Genomic DNA, 26,133 nt, shown 5'->3' with positions numbered 1-26,133 from the left:
TTTTCCGTGTGCACATGTTACTGACGTTGGAATAAGTGAATCGTTATTTGCGGGAGAAGCTGAGAGATGTTTTCTGGCCAATTAAGACGGGTTTACATGTGTCTTAGCTATTCAGTGACTATTGAAAATAAACAGCGCATTTACATTTTGTAAAACCTGCTGTCATTGGCCGAAATTTCAAATGAATGGGATGTACCTGTGGAATTGCGTGTGATTACGCTATCTTGAAAGGAGTATTTATCCTCGGCTTGCGATTAGAGAGAAATGTTGAAAAATATGATACAAGAACAATTGAAGCAAGGAATGCACAGTATAGAATATGATGTACTGAGTAACTATGTAGCAGTTTGTATTCATTTTTGAGACAATAACATAGTTACAAGACAGCCCTATAGTCGGATTCATAAGTAAATGTCACTGCCCTTTTGGGCCACTGCGCAAAAACTACTGGGCCGATTTCTTCAAAGTTTGGTTTTTCTTGAATCTAATTTCGGGACCCAAGAGGATTTTCATATTTCAGTAACCATGGTTACGAAATAATTTTTTTGTATGTATTGGTGTACATTGACATTTTCTCCTCTGTACTGCTTATTTCTGGATGCATTTTGCTGAAATATTCAGGTTAATTTTTTTTCGTGTGTATCTTTAAAGCTGCCAAGTTTCATTTAGAACTATCCATCAAAAAAAATCGGGCCCTCCAGATTCCCCCAAAATGGCCAGCCCAAAGGGCTCCAAAGTTGACAATTTTTTTTTACAATTTGCAAATCTGTAACCTGGAAATTGTGTTGGGTCCCGAAATTAGATTCAAGAAAAAACAAACTTTGAAGAAATCGGCCCAATAGTTTTTGCACAGCGACCCAAAAGGGCAGTCTGTGACATTTTCTTATCATCACTGTTGACACACTGACTGACTCTGACTGTGTACATTTCTACAGCGACGAAAAACGATCACAAAAATGGTTCTTTTCAAGCACTCGTGACATGTTTACAAAAATTAAAGCAAGTGTTTTTAGTAGAGGTTTACCTAATGAGTAGCGTCTGGGTGATTATAAACCATTAACTTGTGTTTAAAAGCCCACATTGTAACGAAAGGTTCCAGCTTGACGCTAATCTCCAATGATTCACGGCAGCCGCCATTTTGCCATACTCTCGAAACTTTGGGATCGTCAAATGCAATGGAAATCACATAATTTCTGACACACACTGCTACAATTCATCATTTTATTGTTCTTTCACAGTATTATTACGCCACCCCGATTCGCTAGGCAGCTTGTACCAACTGGCTCTGCATTGACTATCCCCATTCCAAGCCGAAGAACAGTGTGACAAGTTTCTCATTTTACCTTCCAATCACAGTCAAAATTTTCTAAAACAACAGGCAATGAGGACAAACTAATGATCTCAAACCAATCACAAGAATGTAATCAACACATACGACCTCATCCGAGGAGCGGATGATTGAGTTTTAGCATTGATTCAAGGTGATTTAATTCCTTCTTTGTCTCGCTTCAAATTCATAAAATGGCTGTCTTCCATACTTGTAGTATGCAGATCTAGAGGCGCAGTACAACACTGCTCATCTGGGATACCCCGACGGATTGCCTCGAACCGCGAAATTCAAAACTGCTGGCAATGTACCAACTGACATTTTTGCACAATACCGCCACCTAGTGATATCAAACGAAATTAATCTATTTAATATCAAAACCTCTATATCAGGCCAACCTCTAAAACTTCATTTCAAACTTCAATCTGCTGGAATAAAGAAAATGGGCTTTTTTAACCTTGACCTACTTATACCTGAATAGTAGGTCACACTGACCTAAATCTGTGTCAACATGTAGAGATGCCCAATAGGTGTCTACATATCAAATTTAGAGAGTCTATGACCAATAGCAAATGAAATGGCCAGGGCCATTGTGCTCACCTCATGTGGAGGAAAGATGGATAAAGAGCATGGTATTGTGTCATGTAGTGTTAGGTTTGATGTAGGTCCAAGCAATTACAATTTCCCCAAAATGGCCAATTTACAGTACATTCGACCTCTGTGACCTTGAAAAGTAGGTCTAATCAAAGAAGACCCGGGTGACACATTGAATGGTTGTTAGAATTAGATGTACCTATGATATAAAATTGGTGCCAATCGGGCAAGTCATTGCTAGGAATAATGGCATTTTGAAGAATTTAGGATTTGGCCCTCTCCCTGGAGGCCAAACGGCAAATCAGATTGCACCAAACTTCGGTACCTAAGATCACCTGATCAAGGGGTACATGTGTACTTAATTTGTGATCAATAGTCATTGCTGTTAAGAAACGTGCCATAGTTACGGCCTGACGGCGAATTTACGCCATTTGACCTCTGTGACCTTGACAAGAAGGTCAAATTACAAACCTGTGTAACATATACTGTATGGTGGTTAGATGTACCCATGATATCAAATTGGTGGCAATCGGGCAAGAAGTTAAGGAATAATCGCATTTTTAAGGTTTTGGGATTTTGCCCCCTGGTGGTCAAGTGGTGAATCATATTGGACCAAACTTCGGTCCCTGAGATCACCTGACTAAGGGGTAAATGTGTACCAAATTTGGTATCAATAGTCATTGCAGTTTAGAAACGTGCCATCGTTACATCCTAACGGCCAATTTACACCATTTGACCTCTGTGACCTTGAAAAGGAGGTCAAATCAAAAACCCGGAGGATATATGATGCACCTTTGCTAGAAGTACCTACCATATTTTTTTCAAAATTTCCCGACTACTATTAAGGGAGATATTGCATATTTTCACTTTTAACGTTTGGCCCCCTGGTGGCCAAACCATGAAACGAATCGGACCGAAACTTAGTCTCCAAGGTGTCATTACATAAGGGTACATGTGTACCAAGTTTCAACTCAATAGCTCTAACAGCTACGAAACGTGCCCTGCTAACGGACGACGGACGACGACGACGGACGCCACGGTATGGGATAAGCTCACCTCTGCTAAGAGGTGAGCTAAAAACGTGCCATGATCAAAGAAATTTTAGAGTTCGACCTCTGTGACCGTGAAATGAAGGTCAAATCAAAAAACCCGTGTGATATGAGATGTACCTTTATTAGATACACCCACCATAAAATTTTCATCGCTCTAGCTTTAACCATAAGCTTCAAAATGACCAAAATAATAGGTTTTCAAAGAGCACCCCCTATATGGCAGACCAGCAGTCAAATTGCGCTGGTTTTCATTCTGAAGGAAGTCTTGCCAAGGGGTACCCACACACCAAGTATGAACTTTCTGGGTCAAGCGGTTAAGAAACGTGCCACGATTTTGTCAAAAGTTAACGACTGACGACGACGACGACGGACGCCAGACGCCGCGGTATTGTATAGTGGAGTGAAGTTTTATCATAACAAGTTTATTTATTTTAAAGTTGAGGACACCTGCAGTTGGACTAGTTGCTGCAGGTGCGCCCTCTGCAGACCATGATTTTAATGCAGTATAATGAAAATGCTAAGTGTAAGGGTTTTAAATCAATTTGTAATTTATGTATTGCCATCCGTTCTTGTACTCTCGAACTATCTTGGTGTGGGCTTTTAATATGTATTCCTACCGCACACACCATACTGTATTTTAATTGTATATATGTTCTTTGTACAATAAAGTGAAGTTTAGATTTTTTTTAAAATATATTAAAAAAATAAAATTGAAATACAAGTCAAGTGAAGATTATAACTGAGCACCGTGTACTATTGTTCAGTGTAACAGCATTTTTTTGGATGACGGCAATTGCCCACATCCTCTCTTACTGCAGCTCCGTAGAGTATAATAATTGATTATATTTGTTTTTATTTCCGCGCAAAACTCAGTACAGCATTTAAGAGATTAGCTTGCAGTTGAATTACATGTAATAAGCTAAGTTGTTAAGTAGTAACACACAGTATGAATTCAGTTGCTGGTGTCAAAGAGTAAGCTATGCGTGGTTACAATCAACTGTGATGTGCAATTCGCCCAAAAAAATGCTATGCTTGGACGCAACTGTGCTCGCCAGTCCACAGAGCGACGGTTTATAATTGTAGGTAACTATGACATAAAATTGTTGGACATCAGAAATTATTAGCTAAAAAATTTCCAAATTTGATTGGTAACATTTAGGTCCTGTGTAGTTGGCCATAGTTTGAGTTTTTCTGAGGGAAACTGATTTGAGGGCCACCTACCCTCGTGCTTTCCTTATGCTACCAAGATTGATTTTGAGAAAGAGAGAAAGTTTCAAAGACAAGTGCCTTTGCTCACGAGCCAAAGTTAAAGATTTACAACCATCACAGAGGTAAATGACGTCTGGTACTGTAGAACCCATATTTTGTGGTGTCAAGCCCTTTGGCCAGAATTATGGACTTTGTCCATTGTCCCGGCGAAGATTCACAGTCATGTTGAAGACCGTTTTCAGCCTCCGGTGTCTCACTTCAGATCCCCCTAGAGCTGTTTCCTCACTTCTGTGTAAGATTTTAGGCCATGTGCATAATCCTTAGACCTCTTACGTGTAAGATTTTTGGACCCAGGTGGCAGCATACACTGGACTTTCATCAATATTGTGCATTTATGCACAGCTTTGTTGTTTGAGTAAAGTAATGAAACTTAGCACACTTCTGATTTGTATATTTACAGATTTTACATGGACCTGATTGGTATTATAGTTATGAGAGCATAAAGCTAAAGAATTCTTGAAATATCCACGACTTAGTCGAGTTCCTCAACTAGATAGTCGATAAAGCCGCTACAAAAGTAGGGCTTGGCACACACTTTGTTTACCTGTGTCTCCACGGACATCTTGCAATCAAACCATGCACCGAGATTGCGGACACATAAGACTGGTTGGATATCTGTCCCTCCATATTTGATTGATGCAATGCTCACCTTGCCAAGATGTTGCTGTGTTCCAAAGATGGCAAAGTTGGTTAGTGTAACTGATCATGAGTTCATTTTCAATATACCATGCTCTAATTATGCATTGCTCAGTGGCTTCCACTGCTTCAGTCTGGGATGCAAGTGTCATTGGTTTAAAGGCTAGGTACAACTGATTGTCATCTGAGAAACCGTGGGCAGTGGGTAAATGGTTTGAAATGAGGCTGTACATTCTTGACACGTAAAACAGAAAGAGCAGATTGCCCAGACAGCTCCCCCACGGCACACCATATCCAAGCGAAAAGTCCCCCGACTCTCCTTCAGGACAATAATGGCATAACCTTCCTATTAAGGAAACCTCTCTATTACAGACACCAACACCCAGTCGCATGGATATCCGTAGTAGAGAGGTTGTACTGTATGATACTCACCCTCGTTTATTAAATGAGCAACCTGACGTTTGGTTTCTTTTTCTTCAAGGGCATGCGTCTGCTTGAAGTGTTCTGTGTCAGCCTTCACCTAAAAAAAACAAAAACCTGAGTGAGGGCTGAAGCTCAATTACTGTACTGGCAAGAGTGCTCAGGCTGCAGTCTGTGTATATCACACCTACACTCCCTCAGTAAGAAATATGGGAGGAAAAGGGTTTTTTTTTTTGGTTTTTTTGTCAGGCTGCAGAACAAAAGAGCATGTACACTCATGGTCAAAAGTTTATGGACACCAGTTTGCCTCAATTTTCTCAAAAAACCACTGGGTCAAAATTTGCCTGGGTACTATCGATATGTAGAGAAATTCCTAGGCTATCAGATGAGGCTAAATATACTGACAGGTATTATGATGTAATGATGCTGTGATGTAATTTGTATGGACACCCCCAGGTCAACTTTTTTATTAACCACATCTGTTCTGGTTTTCTTTCACCAGAAGGAACATTATGTTACAAAATACAGTTTAAGACACGAAATCCCGGGTTATTCTCATTACATTGGTCTACGTTTCCCATATCTGTAGCTTTTCGCATTGAGGCTCTTCACTGCCTAAACATAACCAATGACATGGCACCTTGTCCTCATTTTCCTGGCAGGAACTTAAAGCCCGTAGCACACTAGCCGCCAACTTCGGCGTTCACAAGCGTTTTTTGCCCCAAGAGTCCTGAACGCCTGAAAATTCCCTGGTCTGCTAGAACGGCGTCGGCGAACGCGACTTGCCGCCACTTGCCGCAACAAGACGCCAAATATCTAACATGTTTGATTTTTGACGCGTGTCGCCGCGTTTGAACGCAAGAAGAAGCCTGGTGTGCTACGGATTGCCGCCTGAATTGGCGTCGGCGGCGAGGCTATGGCCAATCAGTATGCGTCTTGATGTCACATGATTTCAAAATGGCAGCCTAAAGTGGCGGAAAAGACGCTTCTGGATGTCGATTCTGGGCAGGTGTGCTCTGACCGGAATCCACTGGCTGCCAACTTCGGCGTCGAGAGGCGTCAGCTGAACGCTTCTTGTCGCCAAAGTTGGCGGCTAGTGCGCTGCGGGCTTTACTCAATGTGAACATGAATAGGGAAACAAGTGTTTGGATGACCACAGTGTGTCATATTTATAGGGCTAAGACAGGATATTTTCATAATTCTAAGTTGTGAAGTAAGTCAAGCCAACAGACAGTGATTTGATTAGAAATGAGTATTATGAGTGTTTATGTAACAAGTGTCCACTATGGGCGGTTATTACCGCAAATAAAGACAAACCAAAGCAAAGACACTTGTGTAGCATATCAAGGACACGTAGATTGATACTCCTATGTGTGCCACATCAAAGACATCTGGAATGCATGTTTTGTTTTTGTTTGATACCTCTCTGGGATGGACAGTTGTTTTCATGAGCCACACACAGCACAGATAAGACATGAAGGCAATACCTCTCTGGACCATACACCACGTCAAAGATAACGATGCGAAGTCACCGTCTTGGGAAAAGTAAAAAGTTGAAGGAGGTTGACACAGTTTTCTAACTTATCTCTATCCATGGTTATGATATACTAGTATGATTGATGATGTTGAAAAGAAAGGGGATCTCAAAATACGACAGTCTACTACGAATAGATGCAATAGTGACATAACAACACATGTGCATTTTCCCGCTAGTCGCTTATATCAACAAAAACCTGAAGTTTTAGACATTTTGGTGTGTCCATTTTATCAAGATTGGCCTAATGACCGAAGGGATTAGCCGTTCAGTTTGTGTATCTCCGAAATATTTCCTCTCCACTAAAGAAATAAACAATGAAATATTGTGCAGCGTCACTAATGGGAACGAGACAGTTTGCCAAACAATATACATTGATCACAAATAGCTCTTTTAATTTTGACGTTGACTGAAGAATAACGATTTTTAAGGCTATTAAAGTAAGGCTTTTTTATGATCTTGCCTGGTTCTCATCATTCAATGAATCGTCATAATAATATATAATAAGTCGGTCATTTATATAGCGCTTCCCAGAACGTTTCAGCAGTTAAAGCGCTTACAGCTGATTTTTACCGATAATGTCCATTGAACAGCCAAGTCTTCAAATGCATTCGAAAAGTGTCTTGATCCTCAATCGCCTTTATGTCATTGGGAAGTTTATTCCATAATCGCGCAGAGGACACTGAAAAACTTCGATCACCAAAGATTGTTCTTGTTCTTTTTACGGCCAGGTTTCTTGAACTTACATGCATAGAACGTGTGATGAGTAATATCCTGATGTTTCACAAGCTGTTCTAGGTAAACGGGTGCCCTTCCATGCAAGATCTTATGTGTCAGATTGATAATTTCATACTCGATGCGCAAGGCCACTGGCAACCAATGAAGGTCTTTCAACACTGGTGTAATGTGATCCCATTTCCGCGTTCGACTAATAAGCCTGGCTGCTGAATTTTGCACTCTTTGCATTTGTGCGATGACTTTCTTAGGAAGACCATGCAAGAGAGCATTGTTGTAGTCTAACCGGGAATTAACCAAGGCATGTACCAACTTTTTGGTGCTAGCTACATCGAGGTATTTACGGATGCGCCCCATGGAATGCAAGCTTGCGAATGCGGCTTGGCAGACCTTTCTAACATGGACAGTCATGTCCATATGACTGTCCAGCCAACCACCAAGATCCCTAAGGAAATCAGAGCTCTTTATTTCCACACCATCTACAATCATACTTGTAATAGATGGAGATCTTCTGGCGGATGAGATGGCCATGAACTCTGTTTTTGGACCGTTGAAGCATAAGTTGTTAGCCACGAGCCACCTTCCAATGCTCTGAATGCACAATTCAACATTTGCAACACAAGACGTACCCTGTTCAACATTTCCACAGGGGAAAACACCAAGCAACTGGTTATCGTCTGCAAACATTTCGTAGGTATGCACATCATGGACCTTTATCACATCACCAAGTTGCAAAGTGTACACGGTGAAAAGAACTGGTCCCAATACGGAGCCCTGGGGAACACCAGTTGACAATGCAACACTTTCTGAAGCGCATCCATTAACGCACATGGAGACTTTGCGGCCACTCAGATATGATGTAAACCACTTCAATGCGCACCCAGAGAGTCCTAGTCTGTCCTGCATCCGACTTAAGAGGAGAGCATGATCCACCGTGTCAAATGCCGCCGATAAATCTAGTAGCATGAGCACAGCTTCTTTTTGAGAGTCGAGAGCACAGAGAATGTCATTGACCACTTTCACTAGCACAGTTTCAGTACTATGGCATTCACGGTAAGCCGACTGGTGTGGCTCATATAAACCTTCTGACAACATGTGCTGCTTTAGCCGCAAGGCTACCACCCTCTCTACTAACTTAGAAAGGAAGGTTAGGTTTGAAACCGGTCGGTAATTTGCCAGTTCATTGTGAGCAAGTGATGGCTTCTTTAGTAACGGTGTAATCAGAGCATACTTCATTGATGCAGGGACTTCACCTAGTAGGAGCGACTTGTTTACAATGCGAACAAGTACCGGAAGTAGTACACTTAGACATTTACGAAGGAGCCAAGTAGGAATAGGATCTAGGCGGCAGGACTTGGCGGGTGATGCCATAAGGATTTTTCTTAATTCCTCCTCGGTACATGGCTGTAGCACACTAAGCCCCTTGACTGAAAACTTGTCTGGTTCACTTGGTATGTCGTTGTCCTTCCTTTTCTCCTTCAGCCGATCATGGATTTTTTCGATTTTCGCGGTGAAAAAACCATTGAAGTTTTCGGCGAGATCTCTAGAATCAGAATGTTCTGGTAGAACCACATTTTTACCCTTGCCAAGGATGTCATTCACTGCACTGAAGAGCTCTTTCCCGTTTGAGCCTTCAATCTTCTCTCTGTGGACAGCCAGTTTGGAGTCTTGGATAATCCTAGATACATGACAGCTCTGTGCACGGTAAAGCTGCTTGTTGATCACTATCCGATCCTTCTGCCACTTCCGCTTCAGCCGATGTCTAATGCGTCTCTCGTAGATTATTTCATCAGTCAGCCATGATGGTTTTTGACGGTCAGTCACGGTACGAGTGATCAGAGGCGCATGTTTCTCAAGAGTGTCTTTCAAACAACTATTATATTGTTCAATGAGTGAGTCCAGATCATCGCTGGGTTGTTGCACTAGAGAGGAGTTACCGATATCAGAACAAAACGCATCAATGTTAATGTCCTTGTACTTCCTATAGCTGATCACCTTTTTTCCTGAAGCTAAAGGCTTGGATACTCCAAGTGAACAAAACACTGCGAAATGATCTGGGGGCATGGACGGATCAACAACAATGTCAGAGACAAGTCCACTGTCACCTATGGAAACCACAAGATTGAGAACATGGCCTTTAATGTGAGTGGGCTCATTGACACTTTGAATGAGACCGAATGTCTCCAACAGCTGATGAAATCTCATTACAGGGGATTCATGCTGCTTATCAACATGAATGTTAAAGTCTCCCGTTATCACTAAGTTCGTCGATGTTGGCACTATACTCTCAAGAAGAGTCGAAAATTCCTCCAAGAACTCACCCATAATTCGCGGATATGGGTCCGGCCTATAAATTGCTATGATCCTCATTGTACCACTTGGTGAACATGCAGATACATCCATGTGTTCAAAGAATCGATAGGTTTGAGTTCGATGTTTTGTGAATTGAAAGTCTCTTCGTAAAGCAACTGCAACTCCACCTCCTTGGCGTGAGGTTCTCGGCTCGTGAATGAAATGAAATCCAGATAAATCCTTTGCTATTTCAGAGATGATGATATTGTCCGACTCATTTCCCCACATCCAAGTCTCAGTTAACACAATAATGTCAGTGTTTTGGCTGATCGAGCTTCAGTGAGAGACGTCACCTTTTCCTTGATTGACCTGGCATTCCAGGTCATTAGTTTCGTAATCGATTTTGATGTCCCAGGTTTACACTTGGTATGTAAGCCAGCTCGCTTACCCCTCCGAGTAGAAGTCCTTTTGTAAATGTTTAAATCCTTTAAACACTTCTCCAACTCAGATGAAATAGACGACTTTCCAACCAAGTCTTGTATGCTGTTAAGCTCATTCTTGGAATATGACATTGTTCCACAGAAACAAACTCCCAAACACAAACATGTGTACAAGAAGTACAGTTAGTTGTACATACACCATGTCCCTGTACATTGTAAAAACATCGCTTCCTGGTTTTCAGGAACTTTTTTGGTATACCAAGTCCATAAGAATTCAGATCAAAGAAACAGTCCTTTTCACTTCAAGAGCAACCGATACGATCCTTGCACTTTCATGAATGGCACTACCAAACCCTGGCTGTTGAAGAGGGGTTTATCCTGGTGAAAAATCAGATGATTTGAAGAGCTGAAGGAGCAGCTGCTGAGCGCTCACTTCAATTTTTGCCATTGGCTTTGTCAATCAGTTTGCGTACGCCTGCCTCGAGCAAGTCAGTGTTTTGCGCATCCAGACTGTTCAGTTGCCACACGCAGTTGTTACAGCAAAACAGAAAATATTTGAGGTATAAAATTTTCGTGAAATGCCTCATGATGGACATATTGGCAGGAGAATATTTTTGTGAGTGAAGAATTAAAAAAAACTAGTATTGGGCAATTCGCCTAACAGCAAATTGCAGACCATATCACTGGTGAAAGTATTTTGTCATGTTGAGAAATTAGGTTTGCACCAGGATATAACCAGATAAATCAGAGGCAAATAACCCTGAATAACCAGCTGAATTAGGTTGTGACAGTAGGTGCATCATAAATACTAGAATTAGCGATGGTTCTGGGACTGCAACAACTCAGCATATGGATGGTCAGAATCCAGCAGACAACAAGCAAATGTAATCTGAATCTCAACATCTTTCGTATCTTTTGTTTCTGGTCGAGTGAGGGAAACCAGTTGGCCATCTGATATGGCTGGTGGGGATGAAAGCTCCCAATGTTGGGACGACCAATAATACATTGCGTCTCCACAGTATTTGTATTATAATACCTCCCTCCATGCACACATGGTTCTGCTGCCAATTTTTTCTTCAAATGATCTAGGTGTCAATCAAGCACTTGTGGGTACTGGCACCACGTAGGAAACTTCTGATCTGATCTTAAGTGGCAGGTTTTTGGTGCTTTGTCCTGGTGCTCATTTTTAAGATGACAAAACACTTTCACCAGGGATATGGTCTGCAATTGCTGTTAGGAAAGTCACAACCTGGGGACAAAAAATAAATGTGATTTAAACTTCGCATTCCTTTGAAGTGTAGGTTGCAACATCCCAGGCCATTGATGCATGCATGGTCACAACATAGGGGCAACCGGGAATCATGGCAAGGATTTTTACAACCATTCTTTTGAGGTGTAGATTGTGATGTGAGGGAAGTGTCTTGATCTCTACATAAAATTCCTTCGACATGGTGCAACAAACCAGTCCAGTAGATATATACATGGTCATAGCATACGGCATCGAGACAACCAGTATGCAAGGTTACGGCCAGGCCCAAGGGGTATGACCGATCAGCACTAAGAGTAAAAACGTAACATGCAATAATATCTTTTTAAACTAACTGCCACAGTAGGTTTATTTATTCAGTCTTTTTGAAGTAAAAGTATTACAGTGAAAAAGAACGAAATACGGCTGGAATATTATACTGGTTTGTCTTCGGACAGCAAATTCAGCACTGCACCGATGTCAAGGTTAAGACGGTTATACGACTTTGCCTCATCAGCTCCTCCTGGTCAAGGCTCCTATATCCGTGACTGATGCGGTCGCAGAACAGAACAGATACTGATCATCCCCGTCACTGCGTCAGGCTGTAAAACAGAGCGAGGAAATATTTTAACTTCACCAGAAGTTTTATCATTCATTATTCAGACCAACAGACACTGACTACCTGCTAATAGTCTATGAATTTCATTGTCATAATTCAGAACAAACACTTATCACCTTTGCTGACAATATTTTCAGAAGGTGTGTACATTCGTGTGTCCATTTACACTGCACGTGTATACATGCTTTACTGTACATTTCTACAGGAGTGAGCAGGATGTACAGAAAAACGATCTCCAAAACTGTTGCTTTCAGCACTTGCGACACGTTAAGCGAGGTTTCAGCAATTATTTTCAGTGAAGGTATATCTCATGTGTAGAGTCTGGGTGATTTTGAGACATTCTTAGGTGTTTAAGGCGCACAGTTTGATGAAACTTGCCCGAATTCGTAATTTTTTTGATGAATGTATATCCGCCATTGCAGGGATCTGGAAACTTTCAGATGACAAGTTTGCCTCAAAAGATGGACGTGCTCCCTATAATCACCCAAACTAACAGCGAATATATATTCTTAAGATCCTTTTCTTGACCTCTGATGAGTTAATTTTGTCTGATGCAGTGTTTCAACACAAATTTGAGGGCGATTACAATCACGAAAAATTCACACTCACCCAGTCTAGAATGCGTAGACGAAATGTCTGTTGGCTCTTCCATGTAGCGGGTATCCTCCCACCTGTTCAGGTCGGGACAGATCAACGTTGAGCAACTTGCCTAATCGGTAAAAACGCGGGAGGCAGTGCTATTACCGGAACGGTTCAGAACCGGCGATTTTCATCAAAAATCACCCGAAAACTAAAAAAGTAAGCAACGGCTGCAAAAATAAAGTACATGTTGTTCGTTAGCAGGTTATGAAACGCAACCTAACCAAATTTCAGGTCGTTCCGTGTGGCAGATTCGGAGATACGTGTCGAAAACCACATCCCTCGGGTCCTGGTGATCGGCTCAGTAAAAACAATAGACCATATCCACGGAGTTGTGGATATGGTCTAAATAAATTTAAACTGTCTATTTTGACTCTAAGCTCTTAGTGTAAGGGGACTGTAGTGTAAATGTCGCCTATAAACATATTCAATTTCAAGTATGATAAGTGCTAATTGCATGGGATATACACGTACGTTGGGCCCAGCTGTATGCAGTGCCTCTGTGGAAACATGGCAACGATGACATGGATTTCAAGCTAAAAGCAAAAGATTTTTGCGGCAGAATATTTTCGCGAGCCAGATGTACATTTCTATTGTCGAATGACAACCGGGTGATCTACTGAGTGGCTCAATGAAAATGTTACACTTACAAAAAGGGGTATTATCTCTTATAATTTTGGCATTTACCTCAAACATACATACGTACTTAAAGAGCAAGCTCTCTCGATTAATTTGACACCAGTAGATTCAAAATCCTTCCATGGTTGACTGCGCATGACAGATTTTATTTACTCCTGTGAAATCTGACTTGCGCCAATCTTTCAGTGGTTGAACAGGGCAAAGGACAAAGAGGAAGCAATCTTTAGCATTTTTAATTTTATTCACAGTTGAAGATTGACATTTAACAGATTCGTTTTGTAATTTTCGTATTTATGTATCAAACTCACTCTAAGTACTATGCAAGTGCCAAATGAAACGGCCAGGGGCCATTGTGCTCACCGTATACATCTTTTAGCAGGCAGGATCATGCTTAATTTAGAGGTAAATATGGTGAACACAATCAGGCATGAAGACTTTTTTAGATGTGTACTGATGTCAAGTAATAAGACAGGGCAGTATATATAAGTTTATGATCCAACCAATAATTGCCTATGACATCAACAAGATCAATATCGTGTGATTGCTAAGACATCAACAAGATCAATATCGTGTGATTGCTAAGAGTCCCTGCAATAAAAAATTCATCGAAAAAAAGTCATTAATAAGCGAGATATTGCACGTCCTACTTTTTCAGTTTTGACCCCCTGGTGGCCAAATCAAGAATCAGATCAGGCCAAAATTCGGTGTCAGAGATTATCTGATGCAGTGGGTTACATGTACCAACTTTCAAGTTCATAGCTTCAGCAGTTAAGAAACGTGCCATAGTTACACTCTAATGGCCAATTTACGCCATTTGACCTCTGTGACCTAGAAAAGGAGGTCAAATCCAAAAATCGTAGGACATGTGGTGTATCCTTGCGAGAAGTACCTGCCATAAAAATTTTATCGAAAACAATTCACTCAAATGAGCAAGATATTGCACTTCTTCCTTTTTCCATTATGGCCCCCTGGTGGCCGAATAAAGAATCAGATCAGGCCAAAATTCAGCATCAAAGGTTATCTGATGTAGGGGGTTATATGCACCAAGTTTCAAGTTCATAGCTTTACTGGTTAAGAAACGAGCCATAGTTTACACTCTAACAGCCAATTTACGCCATCTGACCTCTGTGACCTTGAAAAGTAGGTCAAATTGAAAACTTGTAAGACATGTGATGTATTCTTCCTAAGAGTACCTACCATAAAAATTTTATCGAAAACAAGTCACTTATAAGCGAGATATCACACTTTTTAGATATCCATTTTTGGCCCCCTGGTGGCAAAGTTGAGAATCAGATCAAATTGAAATTCAGCACCAGAGGCTATGTGATATAGGGGGTTATATGTACTAAGTTTCAAGTTCATAGCTTTAGTGGTTAAGAAACGTGCCATAGTTTACACTCTAACGGACAATTTACGCCATCTGACCTCTGTGACCTTGAAAAGTACGTCAAATTGAAAACTCGTAAGACATGTGATGTATTCTTCCTAAGAGTACCTACCATAAAAACTTTATCGAAAACAAGTCACTTATAAGCGAGATATCACACTTTTTAGATTTCCACTTTTGGCCCCCTGGTGGCAAAGTCGAGGATCAGATCAAACTGAAATTCAGCACCAGAGGCTATGTGATATAGGGGGTTATATGTACTAAGTATCAAGTTCATAGCTTTAGTGGTTAAGAAACGTGCCATAGTTACACTGAAACAGCCAATTTACGCCATTTGACCTCTGTGACCTTGAAAAGTAGGTCAAATTAAAAACCCTTATAATATATGATGTATCCTTGCTATGAGTACCTACCACAAAAATTTCATTCCAAACAAGTCATTAATAAGCGAGATATCACACTTTTTAGATATCTACATTCGGCCCCCTGGTGGCCAAATTAAGAATCAGATCGGACCGAAATTTAGTGTCACAGGTCATCTGACCAAGGGAGTCCTGTGTACAAAGTTACAAGTTCATAGGCTTAGCGGTTAAGAAACGTGCCACTGTTTTTGAAACAGGATACGACGACGACGGACGACGACGACAGACGACGGACACTGCGGTATTGTATAGACTCCCCTACGGTGAGCCAAAAATGATGGTCATAAAGCACAGTTCATGTGCCCATTTTGATTTTTGAAAAGGCACATGAAATGAAAAAAATTGATTTTTGAACCTATTTTTGAAATGTTTCTTAATGAAGGGATGGAACTAGGTGCGTCCAAATATAGCAGATATATGACCAACTAAATATACCATACTCTGCATAAAACTGCATTCAAATATTGGCTCACTGTTTATAGTGACCCGTTAAAGTTGCATGGGTTTTTTAACTTCATTTTGCGATAACCTCGTTTGTCCATAAGGGCTGACCGATTCGGGCGCAATCGGCATCATTGGCTGTGTTTGGCATCATAGGTGTGTCTCGTGAAGTGATTTTGGACAACAAACCATCGTATATATCTGTTTTTTTCGTTTTTCCATGTAATTTTGCCACGCCCCTTTTCCAGGGTGTTATTTATATTGATTTATTATGGTCATATGTACGTTCATTCGTACAAGGGGACAAGCTTACTATGTTCCAACAAATCCAGTACATTCGCAAAATGTTGATTTTTTGGAAGCGTGTGAGTAGTGCAAATCGGCCACAAACAATTTATTCCATTTGATTCCATTTGAATCCATCGACAAATATTTAAAGAAAAGAACGAATATCGTGCTAGTTCGATAGTTTCAGGTTTGATCAGTAAGGTTTGATCCGGGGGTGTGATAATGATATGCTACATTAGCCGATAATCAACCTGGGATCGATGAAGTATTGCAGGTGTATGACTGTATGCAACTAAGCTTATGGTGAGCATTCGGAACGAGGTAATCACGCTTCTTCATTACACCCCGTCATCCATTAATGTTTACATCGTTCACCGCTTGCTTTCCGTACAAAATCAGTAAGTTTTAGATGTCGAGGTGATGGAAATACTCATCGAAGTGTCAATTAGTTGTCTGTGAATCGATGGCAGCATTGGTATGACCTGGTTTGGGTGACAATGACTGACAGAGTTGCACTTGCAGCCTGATACGGATGGCCGGTGAATTCGGAAGTCAACGTATACGTATAGGCCTACTGGTAATATTATCAGTGCAGTGCCCTGGTAAGCGCGCAGCGCCTTTAGGTTGGGGGGAAACTCCCCAAACCCCCTGGTTGGGAACCTGCTATAGTTCCTTCCGCCAATTTTTTGTTTTGATAGACAGTTTTCTCCGTTTATCTCTTTAGCAGTAACTCAACTCCATCATCATCAATAGCCAGCAAAGAAATGGAAAATGTCCCCCCCCCGAAAGGTGTCCGGACTAGATAGTCTGGCACTCTGGCAGATTCTAATGTAAAGTGCAAGCTCTATTGAACTCGCCCAACTGTCGACATGGAGAGCCCCCCCCCCCCCAACCCCCATCCTTCTGACATGTTTTAGCTAGTGCATTGGGGGAAAGGCCCCTCAACCCCCGTATTGGCCTCTCAATAAGTCCTTCTGAGCTGCTTACCCCGGGGCGCTTGAGTGTAACCTCCAAACCTTCATGATGGTGCAGTCATTTGACACGTTTAACCCAGAGCGAGGAAGAGGTACTCCTTTGATGGTACCCTTACTGCAACCCTCAACCACCATTACCCTTCCTTTTCACTGGCATGATATTGGCAAGACTACCAAGAGGTCGTACTGGTGTCTTCCTTGAGACAATTGCTTGTGGTCGTACCTGGGCAACCAATTCAAGGGGGTCAGGGATCAGGTTTTTCCCCCACCAACGTGTTGCCGAGTGGTTAATGCATAAAAAATTGGTTGGAAAGGGTTTTTGCAGGCCAAGAGACTGGAAGACCCTTGACTCTTGATGAACACCAGACTGATGAACAAAGAACCTGAGGAACATAGAACCCTCTTCATACCTGGGAGCATAAAAAGCCTGCTAGCGAATATTAATTATTCTTTAGAAAAAAACAGAAGATCTGCAAAACCAATGGTAGGCCTTCCCCATAAAAGCATACATTCCTCCTTAAGGTGTCTTCGGATCAAACCACGGCCCATTTGGAATTCGTTCAAAAGGTTTATTGAAATCTCAAAATAAAATTTTTTTTTCTCGAAACGCCTGCCCGTCTTTTGCTTCATTATTTCAGGATTATCTCCATTTTAAGCATCTTTTGGATATTATTACTAAAGTATCAAAAATCAAAACCCCCTGAAATTGAAGTGTGATTAAAAAACAGTGTGAATATTCATGTGGTTCTCTCTCGGAGCTCAGAATAGTCGAGTTGCTTCATTTGCGCGTTTATCTCTTCTGGTGGCCATTTTAAGTCAAATTTAAGCCATTTGAAACGAATCCATGGACTTGAGAAACATTGTTTACATTGGATACGTCGTACGCACGTTAACCATAGTAGCGCTTCGGCTTTTCTGCTGCGCGCTTATCATGACGACATGGACATGGTCAAGCAATAAGCGCAAGGCTATTGGCCTAGCCATAGTCGAATCGCTAACAGTCACACACCTGCTCACACTGACCCTGTAATGTATTGTAACCAGGCAGGTCAATGAACAATTCATTATTCATATAGTTATGCAGTTGCTGTTTGCATGAGAGGTAGCCTAGGCCTAGGGGTAGGCGAGTTTGTAGCAAAGAAGCCAGAGCGGCAGAGGCACCGCCAGCTTTTCACACCCGGTCGGCGGCAACACCATGTTGCGACATCAATACGGTAACTGATTAATCCCATGGGAATAATCAAAGAAAAAGAAAACAAGAGGCCCAAGGGCCTGGCGCTCAGCTGAGTTAATATCATTAATATCTTCCCGGTGTTTAGTTCATTATGCATGAAAATGGCATGCTCCATGGTATTTGATATCCTTTTGCGTTCACTACAGTACCAATGTTTTTGGTTGACATAATTATGCCACTGTTCATTCCTCAATCCTGACCATAATTCAGGTGAAATCATCGTATGAAAATGTTTACCGAAACATGAAGTTTATGCCATGAATGAGGATACTCATTGTCATAGCCTCGTTTACAAGTACGAAGTATTTTCCCGCGAATATTCAAAACTGCTTGGCTCCTTGCCAGTTAAATAACATGTGACTATACACAAAATAGAAAACTTTGATTGAAATTGTAAATCATTTTTTTATCTATCAGGGGAAACAAGCTGATGATGATCAAATAAATCATTCATGAGAAATCGTTTTGTTGCTGAAGCTTTCGTGACGAAGTTAATGCTAAACCTTTTCTTGTGCTCTACTGCGCCACCGTAGTTTTCTATTTAGACCAGCGATGACGTCATTTTTGGTGATTCCCTACGTTGTCCAATGAGCGCTTATTTAAAATGTGCCATTTGGTATTGTACAGTATGCAATGTATTTTTTCAGCGCTGCCAGTTGCCGAACAGAATGCCGTAGCTCCCTCAATTTCCAATCAATTTTTATGGGAGTGACATTATTGTATTGCTTAGGGATCACGTCCAAAGTCCGCGCGCGATATTCGCCGGCGAAATTCAGCCTACAGTATTTCGCCTGCGAAATCTGTCCGAAAATCGACCGGCGAATGCGAGGCGATAATATGAAATCGCCGGAATGTCAGATGCGAAATTCGCCCACAATCGCGCCAATTCTTCGATTTCGCCCCAAAAATCGCTCCAGGCGATAATGGAGCGATTTTACGAAATTGGTGGCTCTTGCATGCTTGTCCGATATTCGGAACGATTTTGCAACAACTTTTGTCTTGTTTTATTGGCGGAAAAGTGCAGTCACGTAAACAAATCGGGTCATACTAAACAGCGCCCACCAGGTTTAAACACATACATACATACATTAAAGCCATCAAAGTAAAATCTAATGGTCTTAAACGAAATAAGCATGACATTTTTAGGAAATATATTTTTTATGGCGTACGTATTATGTTTTGGCCACAAAATTTTATTTTGATGACTTTATACCCGACTTTAAACCTGGTGAACGCTGGTGGGCGCTGGTAGACGCTGTTTAGGATAACCGGATACTACAACGATCTTGATTGGTTGGCTGAGACTCGAAAACATAAGCCTAACTATGATTAGCTGTATGATTCGGTACATTCTGCCGCAATCCTTCGGAATACATACCATTATACTAAGAACCTCAGACCTCTGTGCCAAATTTGTGTAGGTCCTTGTGGATAGATGTGATGTATATGATTACTGCAGTCAGGTTGACCGGGAATTCCAGTTTGTGTTTTTGTTCGGTCTGCTATCAGCTGATGTCGGAATAGGCATACTACAACACATATAGGCCTCTAATATTCGCTTCGTTCCGATGGTTGGTGAGAGCAAATTAGGCGCGATTATTATTTTCGCCTGCGATTTTTATTCAGTCTGAATTTTCGCCTGATCATAATAGAATCGCCGAAGCAGGGAGCGATTTGGAGGCGAATGAGTTGTAGTGGCTTCCTATCTACATAAGATGCGTACCTCTCCAATAAGAACAGACTTCTTATATACTCAGATGAACCAGAAGTATTAAGGTAGCAGGAAGGGTTGGGCGTTTGTGGTTTCTGAGTCTGAGGGGGTTGGTGTCTGTTGACTGTGCTTTAAGAGAGACTAGGCATGGCGCCAGTCTCTCTTAAAGCACAGTCAACAGGCATTTGGTCTCAGTATTTGGGTTTTGATTGCCATGACTGTACCCCTGTAAAAGTCAGAGGAGGAGAAGTTTGGAATGATGAAAGCATTGAAGAAGAAGAAATGTTATTATTGAGGAAAGCAAAATTTATTATGAGACTAGAAGGCAGTGTCCTGACTTGATTATTTTGAAAATGGCGGTCTGAACACATTAAAAGGTGGAACATGGCATTTTATCGACTTTGAAGTGCTCCGCAGTTAAAGGGAGACTATAGGCAGCAGCTAGGTAGGCAAGATAAAGTCATTCAAATTTGCCAATAGGGGTCAGTCATATCTCTAGGCATGGCGCCAGTCTCTCTTAAAGCACAGTCAACAGGCATTTGGTCTTAGTATTTGGGTAAGTACAGAATCAAGGCAGCTCAGAGAGCAATGATTGAACGATGCTGTGGACAAGTCCAAGGATACTGCATCAGTCACGACCAACTTCTCATCAGAAAGCGTCACCATCAGCATATTCAATGTTCAGTTCCAACCTGTACCAGTCCAATGCACGCCTGTCATGGTCAGCAGTGGTCAGCTTAGCGCGATATGGAACATTCTTCCGAAACTCAAGCGAGGGAAGTCTGCTCATTTGCCTATCTCGCGCACTGCTCCTTCTTGTCAAACATCGTAGTGAAATCGTGGTACAGTGGGGCGTCCTCGAGGATTGCAGCTGGTCGGACAGACGTGAGGTGGAATGTGGGCGGCTGCACTTCTTCGTTGATGTGCGATGGCAGATAGCACAGTTGTTGCGTTGCATGACAGCTGAAAGTGAATGTGATATCATAGAACTGAGGCGTTTGCAATGAGACTATAGGTGAAGTAGAAGCAAGGAGTGAAATGGGCCATCTTCCAGTGACTAATATACAGAGTAAGGGCCCTGGGTGTTGTTAGATTCAGCATTGAATGTATTCCTCGTACAAGCGTGAATAGTGTGGACATACAGTGAGAGGTGAGAGACCCCTATTGACTACTTCTTGTAACTTTATCTTGGATATTATATTAGTATTGAACTTCTAGCCATGGAATATGAAGAAATTGAAGTTGTAGGCATGGAATATGAAAAATTATTCAACGGTGAAAGACATTATTCCATGAGGCTTTGCCGTGATCGCAAAGGACGCGACGTGATTGGTTCACATGCTAATGAGGTATGATAATGATAATTACCTCTATAATGCTACTTGGATAGCGACTGTGTCATTGACTGCAACAGTGGTCTATGTCAATGTGTACCTGTAATGTCAATGAAGTATGATGAGGTGATGACGATAGTGCAATTATTAAATATTGGCAAGAGATCATACTGCAACATAGGTCTTGTTTTTGACAGATGACTGTGCGACATTCCCATTGGGTCTTGTTAGAGTCAGCGCTGCATGTATTCCTTGTACAAGCTTGAATAGTTGTGACGGACTTTGAGGGGTGAGAGACCCCTATCGGCTACTTCGTCTAACTTTATCTTGCCTACCTAGCTGCTAGCAATAGTGCCCCTTTATCAAGACTGAAACCCACTGTGTGGGGCTAAGAAATTACCTTTATAATCCTAGTTGGATAACCACTGTGTAGATGATTTGAAGAGTGCTCTGTGGATGTGTGCCTGTAATGTCAATGAAAGTATGATGAGGTGATGACGATAGTGGAATGACGAAATATTGGAAAGAGATCTATTCCTAGAAGAACATATGTCCTATTTTGACTAGGTGGCGCATTTTAGAATCAGCAGTGAGCACTGTGTGTAACATGGTGGAGGCAGCGGAGATAATAACTGTGTCGAAAGTATTGTTATAGGGCCTTCCCTAGGCCCATGGGGTTAAATTTACAATCCACGATTGAAAAGACGTAGTTTGATCGCATTCAACTATAAATCCATTGAACAGTTGTGTTCCTTTAGTCAACCGATGACCTTTTGTTGGGCCATGATCGGGGATTGTAAACTGTAAATGTATTATGGACTGGGAGACGGGGGAAACACAAGTGAAATAGACCAAAACAAGTGATTTTGGGGCTTTGGTTTAGACGCATGCCCCACATGCGCCATGCGGGATTATACGGTTCATGTGAACTTGTTGACATCTACATGATCTGGTGCTGTTATTGGTCATGGTACATGGTAGGCCTAATCATCATGGCTATATGTTTCAGGAAAAGCTCGGAGTAAAATGAACTGCCGATGAATAATGATGTTGTTCATGTTTACCATGTTTACTAGTACATAGCCATAGGGTATGCACTGGCCAGTGCACTTTCTGCACGTCGTCATGGTCATGTACGTGATACCGTAACCTTGCATATTTTGTTTTTTGAATGCACATGCTTTTTGGGCAAAATCACTTGTACCAACACTAATGAATAATGTCTTCTTATCCCTATGACTCCATACACAGTGAGGGCATTGTCCCATTCCCATCAAATGGTAACTTATTGTACCGTATTAGGGTGGAAGTTGGGGAGCAGATACCTACCGTTGCACGCCTGTCATAATCAGTAGTGATGAGCTTAGCGCGATATGGAACATTCTTCAGAAACTCAAGCGAGGGAAGTCTGCTCATTAACATATCTCGCGCACTGCTCCTTCTTGTCAAACATCGTAGTGAAATCGTAATGGAAAACGTCTGGCTTTGCACCAGACGTTGAGACTAATAAGTGAAGAACTGATAGGTAAAGAACTTCTACTTGCGCGAGACTGCTCTGATAAAATTATCATTGCAGAGACTACGGTGACGTACACATATATTTTTTACAATCAAAAATGCCCTCAAAAGACGACATGGAATGATTATTTTATTGATATTTCCTACTATATACCTTCCAATTATCACTTTATACAAATAGATCGGCGTTAGGTCGCATGCTTTTCTTTCCTGGTGACACTATAAAGCAAAATAGTTGCAACCCCGTAAATGCGCTATAAGTCCAATAATAAGTGACGGTGACCCGTTATAAATGTTTCGCCAGCTTCGCTTTTTTGCCGCTACGCGGCGCGTTGGGCCCTTGCGTCTAGATTTAATCAAGCTTAAATCATAACAAATATTGACCGGAACACGCCATTTCTCCGAAGCCCCGACCCACGCATGCGCAGAACAGACCAAAGCCGAGAAAACCCCAAGATGAATCTTGGTGACTACTACATCAGTATATAAGAAGTCTGTTCTTATTGGAGAGGTACGCATCTTATGTAGATAGGAAGCCACTACATAAATGGCGCCCAACGTGGCTATAAAAGCGAACTTTTGTAGCAGTGCAGACCATTGTTGACAGGCCCCGCTGTCAACCACGCCGGCCATTTGTTTCAATACAGTGTGTACATGCCCCGTGTACACAGGTGCATCACCCAAGAGGTGGATCACATCAACCCGGACGTGGGTTTCGTCGTTGCTGGCGGCGGCTACTCAGCTGACCCAGGCTGTAGTAGATCTAGTCGAAACACAAGGCTAGGATTTTTCGTTTTCTTCATACTTTCGGCTGTGTTGCTGTTTAATTTCGGGACTCTTTTCCGTTTTCGATAGTGTCGAATACTACGCCGGTTGTGTGATGTCTCATCAAGCAAAAGTCGAGGTCGACTTGGCCTATCGAGGCCAATACTTACGTAGGTTTACGAATGAATACATCTGTCAGTTGTGCACATTGAACAATTTAGACATTTCTAAGTTGAAGGATAAAGAGGCCAAGATTGCTGCACTAGTGGACGTGCCACATTTAGTTGAACCAGTGTCGCCAGGTGCTGTGCCTGTGGCAGACCCGCCTATGGCCATGGCAGGTGCTGGTGTCGAGGAGCTGACGGTGGTTCTCGGGCAGCTTGTCGAACATTTTAGTCAAGTTCGTAAGGAGGACAGTGCGGCGTTGTTGCATACAATGGGAGGCATGATAGACTCCATTCCAAAACCTAGACCCCCTCGCCCTACCTTGAAGGACATGCCAAAGTTAGCTGAGGGAGATGACATTTTGTATTTTCTAATGACTTTTGAGAATGTTGCGCACCGGAAGGAACTTCCTCGTAAGGAGTGGCCTACGGCTCTTGAGCCGTTTCTTACTGGCCCGGCCCAAAAGGCCTACTTTTCTCTCTCTGTTACGGACCGGAATGATTATGAGAACGTTAAAGAGACGATTCTACTCCGTTATCGACTTACGCCATCGGCATACCGTTCGAAGTTTAGAAGGGAGGTCAAGAAGGCCTCCGAGTCATTTTTAGATTTTGCGGCACGCTTGGAACTATATTTCAAGATGTGGCTTAAGCCGTCGGATGATTTGAAAGCCAACAGAGAAGCTAAGGGTATTTTTGATAAGTTGGTAGCCGACCAATTTATTCAGACGGTACGGGATGAGGCGTTGCGTCTGAAACTCATCGAAAAGGAGGAGTGCTCACTACGAGAGTTAGCAAGGTTTGCAGATACATACGTCCTTGAACGTAGACTGGTTGCGACGATGCAGAGAGAAAAGGTGGAAAGCCCAACGAGGGTAAACCCAAGCAGGAGTCGCCTGGAAATACCGATTCTAAGGTTGTCAAAACGGACAAACCTAAGTGGAACAACTCGTCTGGTCAGAGTAATAGTGGTGCTAAATTTTCAGACGCGTGTTATAAATGTGGCCAGCTTGGTCAAAAAAAGCGTGATTGTCCGCAGAGAAAATCTGGGTCAGGTTCTTCTGATTCTAAGTCGAGTCCAGTTCAATTTGTTTAGCATGCTGAGTCTGGTTTGAATGTGTTTGCGCCGGAATTTGTTCCGATTCAGAAGTCATTTCTGATTGACAGCGAAGGGCCATTGTTGAACATTTCATTAAATGGGCATAAAACTGTTGGATTGGCTGATTCTGGCTCGGCTGTTACGTTGATACGTGAGGATCTGGTCATCCATTTGGAACTAGGCGGTGTAAGGGACTGTAACAGGAAGTTGTCGTGGTTTGAAGGGTCTGAGATAACAGCAAAAGGGTGTGTTATGGTAGAGATTGAATGTTGTGGAGCCAAACGTGTAGTTGAGTGTGTGGTGATGGAGACATTACCGACCCCAGTACTCCTTGGTCGCGATTTCATCTCTGCTATTGGTTTGACTCTGGATTTCAAAACAAACAGTTATTGGTTGGAGGGGACAAACCCGACAATCAAGTGGCCTATCTTGGGCTTGAAGAACGACAGAACCTGAACTTACTGAGGAGGAAACACCCGCTGGTGTTGATCCCCCTCTTGCAGAAATTAGTGCTAGTGAGAGGACTGAGTTTGAAAGCCTTCTATCACAATATGAAGATGTTCTAACTGAGACTCCAGGTCGTACTAATGTCATGGAACATGTTATTGAACTTTATGATTACACTCCGATTGCTCAGAGACCTTATAAACTATCACCTGCCAAACGCGTCAGTTGCAAACAGGCGCTGGCGGAGATGCATGCGATGGACATAATTGAGGAGGCCCAGTCCCCCTGGAGGACTCCTATTGTGATGGTGCCGAAACCAGGTCAAAATAAGTATCGTATCTGTCAAGACTTTCGTTTACTGAATCGTCGTACAAAGATTGACGCTTATCCGATGGTCAACTTGGACCAACTTTTATCTTCATTGCATGGCGGAAAGATTTTTTCAACGCTAGACATGAAATCCGGGTTTTACCAAATTCCTCTTCGGAAAAAAGATCATGACTTTACGTCTTTTTCTGATGGCCAAAAGCTTTATCGGTATAAGGTCATGCCCATGGGTGTGGTAAATGGGCCGGCATCGTTTAGTCGGTTGATGGAGAAAGTTCTCCATGGGTACATCGGAAAATTTTGTTTTGTATATCAAGATGACATTGTTATATATTCCAAAACTGTCGCGGACCATTTAAGACATTTGAAAATGATCTTTCAACGGTTGCGTGTGGCGGGACTTACTGTCAACCCGCAGAAGAGTAAACTGATGCGCACATCGGTGCATTTTCTCGGACATGGTATTTCGGAGGCTGGAATTGCAGTGAGCCAGGACAAAGTTTCAGCAATTAATGACTTTGCTGTGCCGCGAAACAGAAAAGAATTGGAAAGGTTTATGGGTATGGTAGGTTGGGTGAGT

At 42.1% G+C, this 26,133-nt stretch overlaps 1 protein-coding gene and 1 long non-coding RNA gene across 2 annotated transcripts in view; both read right to left on the bottom strand.

Moving 5' to 3' along the window:
* The window catches only part of LOC135499500 (uncharacterized), a 91,316-nt gene that overhangs the window by 23,739 nt on the left and 41,444 nt on the right, over positions 1-26,133 (bottom strand). Inside the window, exon 4 of the mRNA XM_064790280.1 lies at positions 5,311-5,398. Coding sequence (XP_064646350.1) covers positions 5,311-5,398 — 88 coding nt within the window. The remainder of the gene's footprint in view (positions 1-5,310; positions 5,399-26,133) is intronic.
* LOC135499278 (uncharacterized) lies at positions 20,541-21,915 on the bottom strand. The gene is made up of 3 exons (XR_010449282.1): positions 21,634-21,915; positions 21,268-21,333; positions 20,541-20,862 (listed from the first exon to the last, which is right to left on the bottom strand). It is a non-coding gene; the product is annotated as an uncharacterized LOC135499278 (long non-coding RNA).

Source organism: Lineus longissimus, chromosome 15, assembly GCF_910592395.1.
Source record: "Lineus longissimus chromosome 15, tnLinLong1.2, whole genome shotgun sequence".
NCBI classification, from domain to species: domain Eukaryota; kingdom Metazoa; phylum Nemertea; class Pilidiophora; order Heteronemertea; family Lineidae; genus Lineus; species Lineus longissimus.
Note: the sequence above shows the minus strand (reverse complement) of the source record. Positions and strands in the feature narration are given on the sequence as shown.